This window comes from Panthera uncia (assembly GCF_023721935.1).
Source record: "Panthera uncia isolate 11264 chromosome C1 unlocalized genomic scaffold, Puncia_PCG_1.0 HiC_scaffold_4, whole genome shotgun sequence".
Classification (NCBI taxonomy): Eukaryota; Metazoa; Chordata; class Mammalia; order Carnivora; family Felidae; genus Panthera; species Panthera uncia.
The window spans coordinates 8,674,565-8,687,133 of record NW_026057585.1 but is presented as its reverse complement, the minus strand read 5'-3'; the positions used below and the strand labels follow the sequence as shown (position 1 = coordinate 8,687,133).

At 41.4% G+C, this 12,569-nt stretch overlaps 1 protein-coding gene across 2 annotated transcripts in view; it reads right to left on the bottom strand.

The window, feature by feature from the left end:
* The window catches only part of DENND2C (DENN domain containing 2C), a 90,699-nt gene that overhangs the window by 17,677 nt on the left and 60,453 nt on the right, over positions 1–12,569 (bottom strand). For both annotated transcript variants that reach the window (XM_049616518.1, XM_049616519.1), the window contains exons 7-12: positions 9,559–9,603; positions 6,876–7,063; positions 3,759–3,868; positions 1,704–1,773; positions 984–1,061; positions 245–385 (exon numbers count right to left, since the gene is read on the bottom strand). In XM_049616518.1, coding sequence (XP_049472475.1) covers positions 245–385; positions 984–1,061; positions 1,704–1,773; positions 3,759–3,868; positions 6,876–7,063; positions 9,559–9,603 — 632 coding nt within the window. The remainder of the gene's footprint in view (positions 1–244; positions 386–983; positions 1,062–1,703; positions 1,774–3,758; positions 3,869–6,875; positions 7,064–9,558; positions 9,604–12,569) is intronic.

Sequence of the window (12,569 nt, the reverse complement as noted above, 5' to 3'; positions counted from 1 at the left end):
CAGGGCTCAGTCTACAAAAGGCAGAAAACCTCTAGCTCCTAGACGGCTCGACTATCTCACAACTGGACTAACTCACAATGTCTCACAACTGGCCATTTCACCAGTGATTTTTGGTACTAAAACACATTCTGCACAGTTTATGGAAAAGGGAAATCTATGCCCTGAGGCTTCTGGAAATTCTGCCTATTAGTGTAAGGCCTGCTTTTTGGTGGCTATCAAGCCTTTTCAACATGAGCTAACTTACCCCATCGCCAGCCCCAGGGAGGTAGCTCTTAACTGTGATGGTGCGTCCAGGAGCTGGGAAGGGAGCTTCCATGACACTTCGCATGAATGGGTAAACCAGGGCTGGAGACATTTCCCTTCTCTTCTCCACTTCATCCAGAATCTGCACGTGCAACGTATGTTACTTTATTAGGGACTCAGTTCAAACACATAAGGAACTACCAAACTTGGTGCACAAGCTTGAAAATTACACCAACAGATTTTAAGACAGATAAGTTTCCGCAACAAAAAAAAGTTCATTAAAGGCCTCGTATCTCTTGGGGGTATCTTTATATCTCCAAGAAAAGTTACTCAAATCAATCCACTTATTTTTAGAAGAGGAGCTCCTTTCCACCTCCCTACGGTAGGGGCAGAGAAGGGGACACCGACCGTGATATCTTGCAGTTTGGGGTCTGGGAAAGACTCATGAGGCAAGGTAAGCTTCGGGCTAAGTTCGCCTTGAAGCTGGGAGGTTTGGCAAATCAAAATGAGATGACGCAACAACATAGTGACTCCAGTAAACTAGACAAATGTAAACATAGTCTAGTCTAGACGAATGTAAACCTTCAAACTTGTGGCTCTAATCTACTACTGAGAACCCTTCCTAAAGTAGTATGCTGGAGTCCGTGTCACAAGACATAGCCCAGTGAAATCATCAGAAACAAAACGTACTCGGAGCCCAGGAAGCACAGCACCTTTCCCAGGGCTCATTCTGCACTCACCTTGGAAAAAAGGTTGAAGCAGCCCAGGCGGCTAACCATGCAGTACACCTCAGGGAGTCGCTTCCCTTTGCCTTCTGGCTAAAACAAAACACATCAAAGCAAAAATGACGTGGCACAAGTCTTTGTTAATTTGAACTATGAATACTCTCTTGGTACTCTTTAGTACAGAGTAGGAACCAAGGCTAGATGGGAAAATGCTAAAAAAAATGATAGCATGATTTATTCCAGGTTTAGTGGCAGCATCTAAACAAGAAGCAAGTAACTCAGAGCTCCCGCGAATGGCTTAATTCACGCCATCCCTTGAATAGACCCAGGCTGATATTTAACCACTCTGTCATTGGTTTCTTCATCTATTATAAACACACAAGTAATAGAAGAAGTCCACACCCTTCTTATTCTGGGACACTCGTTGCTAACTCCAACCTCGCTCTTACTAGTTAAAGCTAATGCAGCTTCTTTAATACATGGGTGATTATGCAGCCCTCAAACTCATCTAGAAATAGAGTTTCTGAAGTTCCTAGTCTGATTCTATTGTTTCTTTTTTTGTTTGTTTCTTTTTTTTTTTTTTTTTTAGTAATCTCTACACCCAGCATGGGGCTCGAATTCACGACTTCCAGATCGAGAGCTGCACACTCTTCCGACTGAGCCCGCCAGGTGTCCCTGGACTCTACTACGGACTCTATTGCCCAGCCCTGCCTGTAGAACAAGCCTGGTACTTACCAAGAGCTTCTTACAGTAACCAAACCAGCGGCTCCCATCTTCACCAGTTAAGACAAAGGAGAATGTTTCACTGAAAAAAAATAGTCGATAGGTGAGATCTAAACAACTAATTATTACATTCTTCATGGAACAAACTATTTTTTTAAGTTTGTTTGTTTAGAGTAGGGGGGAGAGAGAGAATCCCAAGCAGGCTCCACACAGTGCAGAGCCCGACGTGGGGCTCGAACTCACAAACTGTGAGATCACGACCTGAGCTGAAGTCAGACGCTTAACCAACTTAGCCACCCCGGCGCCCCAGAACAAACAATTTAAAATTAGTGTCCAACAGCAGTCATTTTGTGATGTAAGAGGAGGCATTAATACCACATTTACTGCAAGCCACCCTCCTCCTGAGGAAGAATGTCCAGGCTTGAGAATATCTTGCCTGACACTGTATGTGTGAGAGAGAAAGTACAGAATGACCTTCTGATGCCACTGCCTTTTACTTTCTTATTTACCCAGTCTAGCTATTAATCAAGCCTATTTTCCTTTTAGTGAATATCTGATAGAGTCTAACATTTAGGAAAGGTATTTTTCCCTTCCAAATTCTTCTATTTAGTTCCGAGAGGTCCTATGGAACAGTGATTGGCAAAGGGTTATATCCTTAACTATAAAAGTTGCTAGGAAAATTATCAGCTCCTCACCGGAAACATAAGCAAAAGATTTGCAGAGCGGGGCACCTGGGTCACTCAGTTAAGCCTCTGACCTCAGATCAGGTCGTGATCTCACAGTTCATGAGTTCGAGCCCCACATCGGGCTCTCTGCTGTCAGCATAGAGCCCGCTTCAGATCCTCTTTCCCCCTCTTTCTCTACCCACCCCCACTCTTGAGTGCTCTCTCTCTCTCTCAAAAAACATTAAAAAAAGATCTGCATAGTTTATAAAAAGAAGACCAAGAAAGAAATTCATCTGTATAGTTTATAAAAAGAAGACCAAGAAAGAAATTCATTAAAAATCAAAGAAATCCAAATTTGAGCAGTGAATACATACATCTATATATGGCCAAAAACAAAGATTGAAAGGGAATATGCCAACATAGTTATTATCTCTGAGTGCCAGAATGCCAGTGACTTATAACTTCCGCTTTTTATTTATTCCTCTGTATTTCCCAAATGTTCCAGAAAAAAAAAAAAACCCATATAACTCATTGGGCAGAAAAGCCAGCTATGGAGCGGCCAGGCCATTATGAAAGAAGCTGCTTGTGCAGTTAGCAGTGCACCTGACAGCTTAAGACCATCAGGATTGATGGTTCAGAGAGGAGAGTGGCCACCAGGCCAAACTGGTTAGGCGAGACAGCAGCTCAGACTGGAGGCTACGTGAGGCAGAAAGGCAGAGCAGCTACTTAGGCAACAGCCGAGGCTCTCCTCCAGCAGGTTATCTGTATGTGACACGGTTCCAGAATCACGCTTTTCCGCCTAAATAGCACGGTCAATAATTACAGTTCTGAACTGAGCAGTTATCTACTTACAAGCAGGATTCAGGGAGGATAACTGTTTATTAATTGAACACAGTTCCCTCAAGATACCAGGAAGAAATTCCTTATCTTCCCTTCTCAATATGCTCACACCTCCCAATCTAGATCCTCCCTTTGTACAAGTTCCGCAGGGGAAGGTACAATCTGGGCTGTGGCTTCCGTCAACTTGAAGGAGAAACAAAGTGCAGACACCGCTGTTTTACCTCCTAAGTAGGGTCCCTAAGCCCAAGTCCTTTTTCCTTTTCTGTCCACTTGGTGGCATTTCTGATTGTACATAAAACGGAACTTTTCCCCCCGCAGAACTGGCCAACTGCAGAGCTTCTCAAACTCGTTTTCCCTTTGACACTGAAACTATTCCATGTTTTTCTTTTTTGAACTCACATAGGAAATGTTCTAATTCTGTTTCTTCCTTTCCTCCCACTGCATCCTTGACCCGCTACAGTGTCCACATAGCTTTAACTGCTGGCTCTACCCATTTCTCAAACATTCTGATTCTATTTTTGCAGTTCCAAAAATGAGAAATCAGATTAAGGAACCCATTTACCTCTTGAGTTCTGAGGTTGGCATCCAGTCTTTTGAGTCAGGAAAACAAAACTTGGGGATAACTTTGAGCCTCTCTTCAGTGTCTTTGGACTGCTTAAAGCCATGATCACCCTGAAAAATGGAACATTTATAGGTGACTAATATTCTACGTAAGCAGAGACTATATATACAAAACAGCCTAGTCATGGGAAAAGACGTCTCTGATAAGCCTAAGTAGTCATCTCAGCACAGTGTTGTGTTGTTTCACACGACAGGAAGGCCAAGGCCAGTAATCACTGAAGATACACTGAGAACACGGTTACTAAGAATAAAGAATCCTATTTTGACATAGAAATGGTTACTTGTGGAGATCCTATAATCTGATGTACGAGGAGTGGCTGAAAATAGTTTCTAGTCTAGAGGTGGAATCGTAATTCAGGATTCACATACTAGTGGAAACCCAAAATTTTAATAAATCATGGGACATAAAATAAAAACCTATTCTATAGCACACTGATAGCAAAAGCCCAGTTAGTGCCAGATACTCTCTGATCAATAGTCAAAGGTGTTTTGAATGTTATTTAGAAAAGATACTATTTTGGGGCGCCTGGGTGGCTCAGTCGGTTAAGTGTCCGACTTCAGCTCAGGTCATGATTTCACGGTTCGTGAGTTCGAGCCCCGCATCGGGCTCTGTGCTGACAGCTCGGAGCCTGGAGCCTGCTCCCGATTCTGTGTCTCCCTCTCTCTCTGACCCTCCCCCCATTCATGCTCTGTCTCTGTCTCAAAAATAAATAAACGTTAAAAAATTAAAAAAAAAAAGAAAAGAAAAAAAAAAGAAAAGATACTATTTTTAGAATCTATCCCATATATAATCATTTCCTTTAGCATATAATCTTTGCTAACTAATTACTAGTTTGCAACTTCCTGTAAAATTTTAGCGTGGAAGGGCTTTGTGTGCAAGTCTGGTATCATACTTAAAAGAACAATCTGAATTTAGTTAAACCAAAAGACATTTAAAAATTAGTATGGAAACAAGCAGAAAATAAGTCTATTATAGCCATAGCACCCTCATGTAACTAATACAAATTAATCCTTTAATTTAATTTCTGAAACAAAACATGTAGCCATTCTGAGTCACCTAGACATTCATTTAGCTCTTCAGAAACGGAAAAGCATTCTAACAAAAGTTCAGTTGTCTCATCTTCTATTATTTTTACACTGTTAAATGACTCGGAATCGTCTTCATTTACGGTTTTCCACAACACAATCAAGAGAGACTTGGTCAGCTCTCTCCCTCCTTAACTTATGGGAGTCTAATGCACAAGGATGCTAAGTAATTTGCTTAGAAACATCCCTGAATCCCTGCCAGACTTAGCTGGGTCCTTATCTGGCTCTGAGCCCGTTAATTCAGGCTTTGTTGCAACCTCAAGATTTCTGCAAAGGTAAGACTGATTGAAAAATCGGAAAAAAAAATTAAGCTTCTCTTTATGGGAAATTGGACTCTTCAAGACTATCTGCATTACATCATTTTAGACTTTCATGGTTCAGTGTTGTGACACTGTGGCTCTCAGGCTACACTGAAGAATTTTATAAGAAATTAAACAGTTTTGTTTACAGTAGGAATGTTGTTGAACACTTTTTTTTAAGGTTATTTTTTTCTGAGAGAGAGAGCGAGAAAGAGAGAGAGAGCAAGCGGAAGAGGGGCGGAGAAAGAGAGGGAGAGAGGGAATCCCAAGCAGGTTCCGCACTGCCAGTGCAGAGCCCAATGCGAGGCTCAAACCCACAAATCACGAGATCATGACCTGAGCCAAAGTTAACCGCTTAACCAACTGAGGCACCCAGGTGCCCTAGCACTTTTTTTTTTTTTTTCTAATGAGAACTTATGCAGGAAATGTCTCTTAGATTCCATTCCAGTACAGTTGTGCTCCACTAGCTTTTTTTGGTGAAACACGTAAGTGGGGGTTTAAATCTCAAGTCCTAAAGCAGCTGAGCAGATAACTTAAATAAGAGACATGGTCCAAGTATTAAGATGGAGAGTGAGGAGATTCCCTATTTAAAGGGATCACGCCTTACCAAGGCTCATTACATAATTTGCAGAGCACAGTTGCAAGATGAAACTGTGCACCCGTTGTTCAAAAAGCAGGAAAAATTAAATACAAAATAAACTATAAAACTTTTTGTTTTCTTCTGTGGTTTCTCTCTCAATCTACAGTGTGGGGTTCCTGTTTGCTTTTTAATGTTATGCCCTCTCAGGCATAAGACAGAGAAAATCAAATAATATTTGTTAATAATAGCTACCATTTATGGAGTGCTTACTATGTGCCAGGGACTGTGTTAAGCACTTTAAATACATTATCTTATTAAACCCTCACTAATAATGGATAACATTCTATAGTGCTGACTATATGCTAGACACTATTCTAAGTGCCTTATACAGCTCATTTAATCCTCACTGCAACTCAACGGGATAGACATTACTATGATTACCTCCATTTTACAAACGAAGAAACCAAGGCACAGAGCAGTTAAGTAACTGCTCAAAGTCACAGTGCTAATTAGTAGCAGGTGCAGAGAGTTGGCTTAGAGTCCATGCTCTAAACTGCTACCCTGTTCTGTCATATTTATTGTTCCCCTCATCACGAATGAGAAAACTGAGGGGCGCCTGGGTGGCTCAGTCGGTTGAACGTCCGACTTCAGCTCAGGTCATGATCTCACGGTCTGGGAGTTCGAGCCCTGCGTCGGACTCTGTGCTGACAGCTCAGAACCTGGACCCTGCTTCAGATTCTGTGTCTCCCTCTCTCTCTGCCCCTCCCCCACTCATGCTCTGTCTCTCTGTCAAAAATAAACAAACATTAAAAAAAAAAAGAATGAAAAAACTGAGGTTTTGCAACTTGCTAAAGGGCACTTAGTAAACAGCAGAGCAAAAAATAAATAAATAAATAAACAATTTGGATAATAAGTTTTTGCCCTTGTTTGCAGCTCAGGCCAGACGTGAGACGTCACCAGAGTCACTTACCAGATCCTACAAAAGGTACAGTGTTAGTAAAAGCTGCTTGAGATCACAATAGAAAGAAGAGCGGAGATAAAACACAGAGACACGAGAACACTCCTGGATGCCTCTTGGTCTCCCTGCACCTACCTTGCCAGGGAACTGCTGTATGACCTGGGGAATGTAGCTTATTTCCGATGGCTTCTTCTGGAGGGACACCACCACAAAAAGTTCAAAGAGCTGCTGCTCCTGTAATTCAATAAGATCCCTCTCTAAGGTCTGGTAGTGAGGATTCCTCTTGGAAGACTGCTGGAGCTGGGCTAAGCGCTTGTGGCGGTCTGCAATGAAATCAGGGAGCACTGTTTTTCCTTTGTAGCCCCGTCTTCCCTCTAGCACCCAGAGGTCATGACCCATATGGACTAATCTTCACCCAGTCATTGCTGACGGAGTGCTGACTAACCGACGTCTGCCACACAGCCCTGCGAGGGCTATGACATACTTGGGGAACAAGTACAGAGTCTCACAAGCGCCCAGGAGCCCGCGGTGTCCCAACCGATACTCTAGGTGCGTCCCAACACATATTCTGTGCTCTCCCAGCTTCCACGGCGTAACACCAGGATACGTGGAAAACGTCAGGTAAAAGCATTGGCCTGACAACAGATGCCACTGGCTGGTGATGAAATTATGAAGCGGGGTTCGTGAGTAAACGACTAAGAAAGAATTCTTGAGACGTTTTTGGTGCAAAAATGAGGTTTTATTATAGCATGGGCACAGGACCCGTGGGCAGAAAGAGCTGCACTAGGGTTGTGAGGAGAGACTGATTATATACTTTTGAGTGTGTGGAGGGAGCGGGGATAGAGATGAAGTGAGTTTCTAAGGAATTTCCGGATGCTGAAGGCAGGGTCTTCCAGGACCCTGAAGATGTAACTATTGTCAAGATAAGGTTGCTTTTAGGTTTTTTTTTTTTAAGTTTTTTAAAAGTTTATTAATTTTGAGGGAAGGGGAGCAGAGAGAGAGAGGGAGAGAGCGAATCCCAAGCAGGCTCCACACTGCCAGCCCGAAGCCCAATGTGCGGCTGGAACTCACAAACTGTGAGATCATGACCTCAGCCAAAATCAAGAGTCAGACGCTTAACCAACTGAACCACCCAGGTGCCTCTACTTTTAGTTTTTAATAAAACATAAACATTAAGGCAGGAAGGCAGCCATGAATTCCTTGAGGAAGGCCACGCTCTGCATGTTTCAGGTGTCTATCAGTGGGCTGCAGGCTGTAAGGAAATTTACTTTAAGCTGCATTTCTCTTGCCTTTGTTTCCCTCATCATTGGGACCATGAAATCGCGTGTGTGTGTGTGTGTGTGTGTGTGTGTGTGTACACGCTGGGGGGAAGATCTGATAAAAGAACAGAGTCCTACAGAGGCTAAGTACACAAAAGGATGAGTTTGATAAAATTAAAATAAAAACTATCCTCACATTAAAAAAACTGCCTTTTACCCTTCTCTCCTTGGCATATATTACTCACAACGGACACATGCTTACATCAATATATGGTGTTAAATCCAAGAGGGGAAAAATGAACCAAAAGAAGACACCTATTAATAGACTATTTCTCAAAAGAATGAAATTATGGAAGCATACTACTTAAATATGAGAAATTCCACTCAAAACTGGTTAGCATTTATCCTTTATTCTCATTTATCTCCAAACTGTGGACAATGTGGGGTAGTCTCCTGTAGAGGAAATGCAGAACTTGCAGAAGAAATAGTCTAAGTGGCCCAGAGATTTGATGATGTGTTATTCTGAGCCACGATCGAAAGACGCAGCCTCTGACTAATTGTTTGCTTCTCTTTTGCGATGTGACACACTCTGCCCCCAAAAGAAGTTACACCACGGATCAAATATTAAGAACACTTCAAAATTCATCTCAAAATGGCTCCCCCGAATTATCCAGTTCATTTAGTGCTCTAGGCAAAGCTCAGTTCAAATCAAGAAAATTTTACGTCCTGTTTCTCAGCAGCAACGGCATTAGCTGTCATCCTTACACATCCAGGCTGAACCTCATGATGACTTAAGTTTCACCTTAGTAAGGCTACAGAATCAAACACCTGAAGCAATCAGGCCAATGGAGAGAGCACATGACTATTAATCATAAGACCCGAGTATCAGGCTCGGAACTGCCCTACACTCAGCTTTGACAATTCATGTCTCTGACTGTCTCCATGCCTCGATATGTCAGTCAGTGAAACAGGAACTATACAATTTGCTATGAAAACCCATTACGTGAAGGATACAGAGACCATGATATGTCTGAACACATACAGTCAAAAAATGTATGGCAGATTCTATGTGCTAGTAGAAAGCAAACGGCACAATAATTTGAAATATAAGTAAATGTCTGTGAATGAGAAATAGATCGATATTTCCTATCTCAGTATCAGAGATGTCAAAGTTAAATAAGTACACTTGAGTGATTATGAAAAATTAGATATTTAATGGTATGTATTTGTCTCAGAGGATGATTCACATACTCTGTTTTGGCTGCTGGGAAACTCCTGCACCTATGTCTGAACATGCAGTTTCGCTGCTCCCCTAAGAACACTCCATCTTAAGAGCCGTACTGTTTTGCCTCATTCCACCACGGGAGGTTTTTAACGCTGTCGAACATCTAACAGTGTACTGCTTAATCCCCCAAATTTCAGCAGGTCTTATCATAAAAATATCACCCACTAAATAAAGCTGAATGTGGGAAAAACATGCTCAATCCCAAAGGCAGGTGCTACTCCACCCATGACCATGATCATCACGAGAAAGGGAGCAGCCCCACTGACTCACTCACTCTTTGGCAGATACTCAGCATCACTTTCGTTCCCACTGGTTTCACCTGAAAAGAGAGAAAGAGTTTCTATTTGTCTTGTCCGACAGTAGGGAGTCCATGGGGATGAGAACAGTGTAAAAGTCTCCATGGGCCGGGAGCCCTGGAGTCAGGGGTAATAAAGACTCTGAGCCGTTCTCCAGACCACCTGGTTACAACAGGGTAGGGCAGTCACAAAAGAAAACAGCCGCTCACAACCAGAGGGGCAACTAATCTACTCTAGCTCCTTCCCACACCCCACCTCCCTCCTCAGCTCATCCCTGATTCTAAGAAGTCTGGCTCAGAATAGATTCTATTGCTACATTCATGTCCTTGTCCTTATATTCCCAAACAAGATATCAAAGGTAGACACCAACCTGGCTAAATAAAAACCTCAACACAGAACTAACCATGAATTCAGAGTAAAAGGAACATGTGGGGGTCAGAGGGATAACCACACAAATTTACGGAGAAATATCTGAGCTACTTTATGGTGCTTCTAAGCTACTTCTAGGCCAAATTCAGCATTCCTTTACTCCGAATTCTTACAGTACTCAGTCTGCTTTGAACTGCTCTTATTTTCCCCAGATTTTAAGTACCTTGGTTATAAGAAGCTATGCTTTTACAAGGGGGTATTCTGCACCACAGTGCTAGCCACATGGCCAATTTACACACATACACACACACACACACACACACACACTTATACACACAGCTTTGTGAACAAGTGAATGAAAAATTCCTAGATTACGTCTGAAAAGCTAAAGCATAATTTAAAAGTGCACAGACAGGGAAAAATCTTTCTGTAACCTGCTTTCCTTTCCCTTTTCTTTCTTTCCAGACACTTCCAGAGGTTACTAAGGGGTGTGTGATGCTAAGTACACAAATAGGACTTTCTGTAGCAAGAAAAACAAGGCTAGGAGTCATAAATGAAAAATATATAAGCTTGATGATATAAAAATGGAAATTTCTCCCTAATAAAAATTACTAAATTCAAAAGGTGAATGATAAACGGGGAAAATAACTGTAATACACATTGCAGACACAAGGATACATTTCTTCACATTCAAATAGCTGTTACAAATGAATTAGAAAAATTATAGCACAACAGAAAAAGGAATAAAGGGTAGGAATAGGCAACCTATAGAAAAAGATTTATAACTTTCTATAAGCATGACAACTGTCCAAATTTAAAATTAAAGAAGTGTAAATTAAAATAATAAATAAGCTACAATATTCAACCGTGCCATGGGAAAAACTAAAAAGCTTTAATAAAACACAATATTAGTAAAGATTATGCAAAAAAGTCATTTTCAAATGCTGTCCGTAGAAATATAAGCAGTTATTATAATCTGTGGGGCAATTTGGCAGAAATCATAAAAATTTTACATGTACATATTTTTTGGTTAAGTCCAATGCTAGGTACTGATTCTATAGCTGTATTCTTACCAATATACAAAGTTATATACAAAAAGATATATAATGCAGCATTGTTTGAAGAGCAAAAAATATATATATACATAGAACTTCAATATCCATAGGTTGAATAAAGTGTGAAACAATCAAAATGTCTATTATGTGTTGATACTAAAAGAGCTCTGAAATATATTAATTAATTTTTTTTTTATTTAAAGCAATATATACAAAGTCTGAATGGTATAAAAAACTATTTGGGTAGGGGCGCCTGGGTGGCTCAGTCGGTTGAGTGTCCGTCTTTGGCTCAGATCATGACCTCGCAGTTTGTGGATTTGAGCCCCGCACTGGGCTCTGTGCTGACAGCTAGGATCCAGGAGCCTGCTTCGGATTCTGTGACTCCCTCCCCCACGAGCACTCTCTCTTTCTCTCAAAATTAAATAAACATTTAAAAAATAAATAAACAACACACTTGAATTATTCACTCCTCTTAAAAAAAAAACTATTTGGGGGCGCCTGGGTGGCGCAGTCGGTTGGGCGTCCGACTTCAGCCAGGTCACGATCTCGCGGTCCGTGAGTTCGAGCCCCGCGTCAGGCTCTGGGCTGACGGCTCAGAGCCTGGAGCCTGTTTCCGATTCTGTGTCTCCCTCTCTCTCTGTCCCTCCCCCGTTCATGCTCTGTCTCTCTCTGTCCAAAAAATAAACGTTGAAAAAAAAAAATTAAAAAAAAAAAAAAACTATTTGGGTAGAAAAAACTATTTGCATGTGCATAAAATTTTCTGGGAGTAGTAGGAGGTTTGGGAAACCTTGGGTTTTCATTTTTTTCTCATTCTACATTATTTTAATATTTGCTGTGCTCATTTAAATTTTATGATAAGGAATAAGAGAATGTTAAAAAATGTTGCTTCCTCATAAGACATGTAACAGAAAAAGTACCTATTTAAATACTGTGTACTGTATAGGTTTTGGGGGTTTGAATTTTTTTTTAAGTAGGCTCCATACCCAAACATGGGGCTTGAACTCACCACCCTGAGATCAAGAGTTGCATGCTCTACTGATTGAGCCTATCAGGCGCCCCCTTTTTCTTTTACTAGAAAAAAACTTTTTTAGGGGCACCTGGGTGGCTCAGTTGGTTGAGTGTCCGACTTTAGATCTTGGCTTGGGTCATGATCAGGCGCTGTCAGTGCAGAACCTGCTTGGAATCCTCTCTCCCTCTAGCTCTCTGCCCCTCCCCCACTCACATGCCTGTGTTCTCTCTCTCTGAAAATAAATAAATAAACTTAAAATATTTTTAAAAATTAATTTATTTGTAGTAGGCTCCATGCTCAATGTGGGGCTTGAACTCATGGCCAATAGTCACATGCTCTTGTATACATTTCAGGTGTGCAATATAGCTATTTGACAAGTGCATACATTATGCTGTGCTCACTGCAAGTGTAGCTACCATCTTATAGGCTTTAAACTTCAAATTAACCACCATGATAGAAAGCACACTGGAGCTATGGCGTATTACTCAGCATGAAGGAACAAACACTGTGAGCTCCTGAGTCCTGTTTGTGTCCTTAGCATCAGGCACTTCTTAGG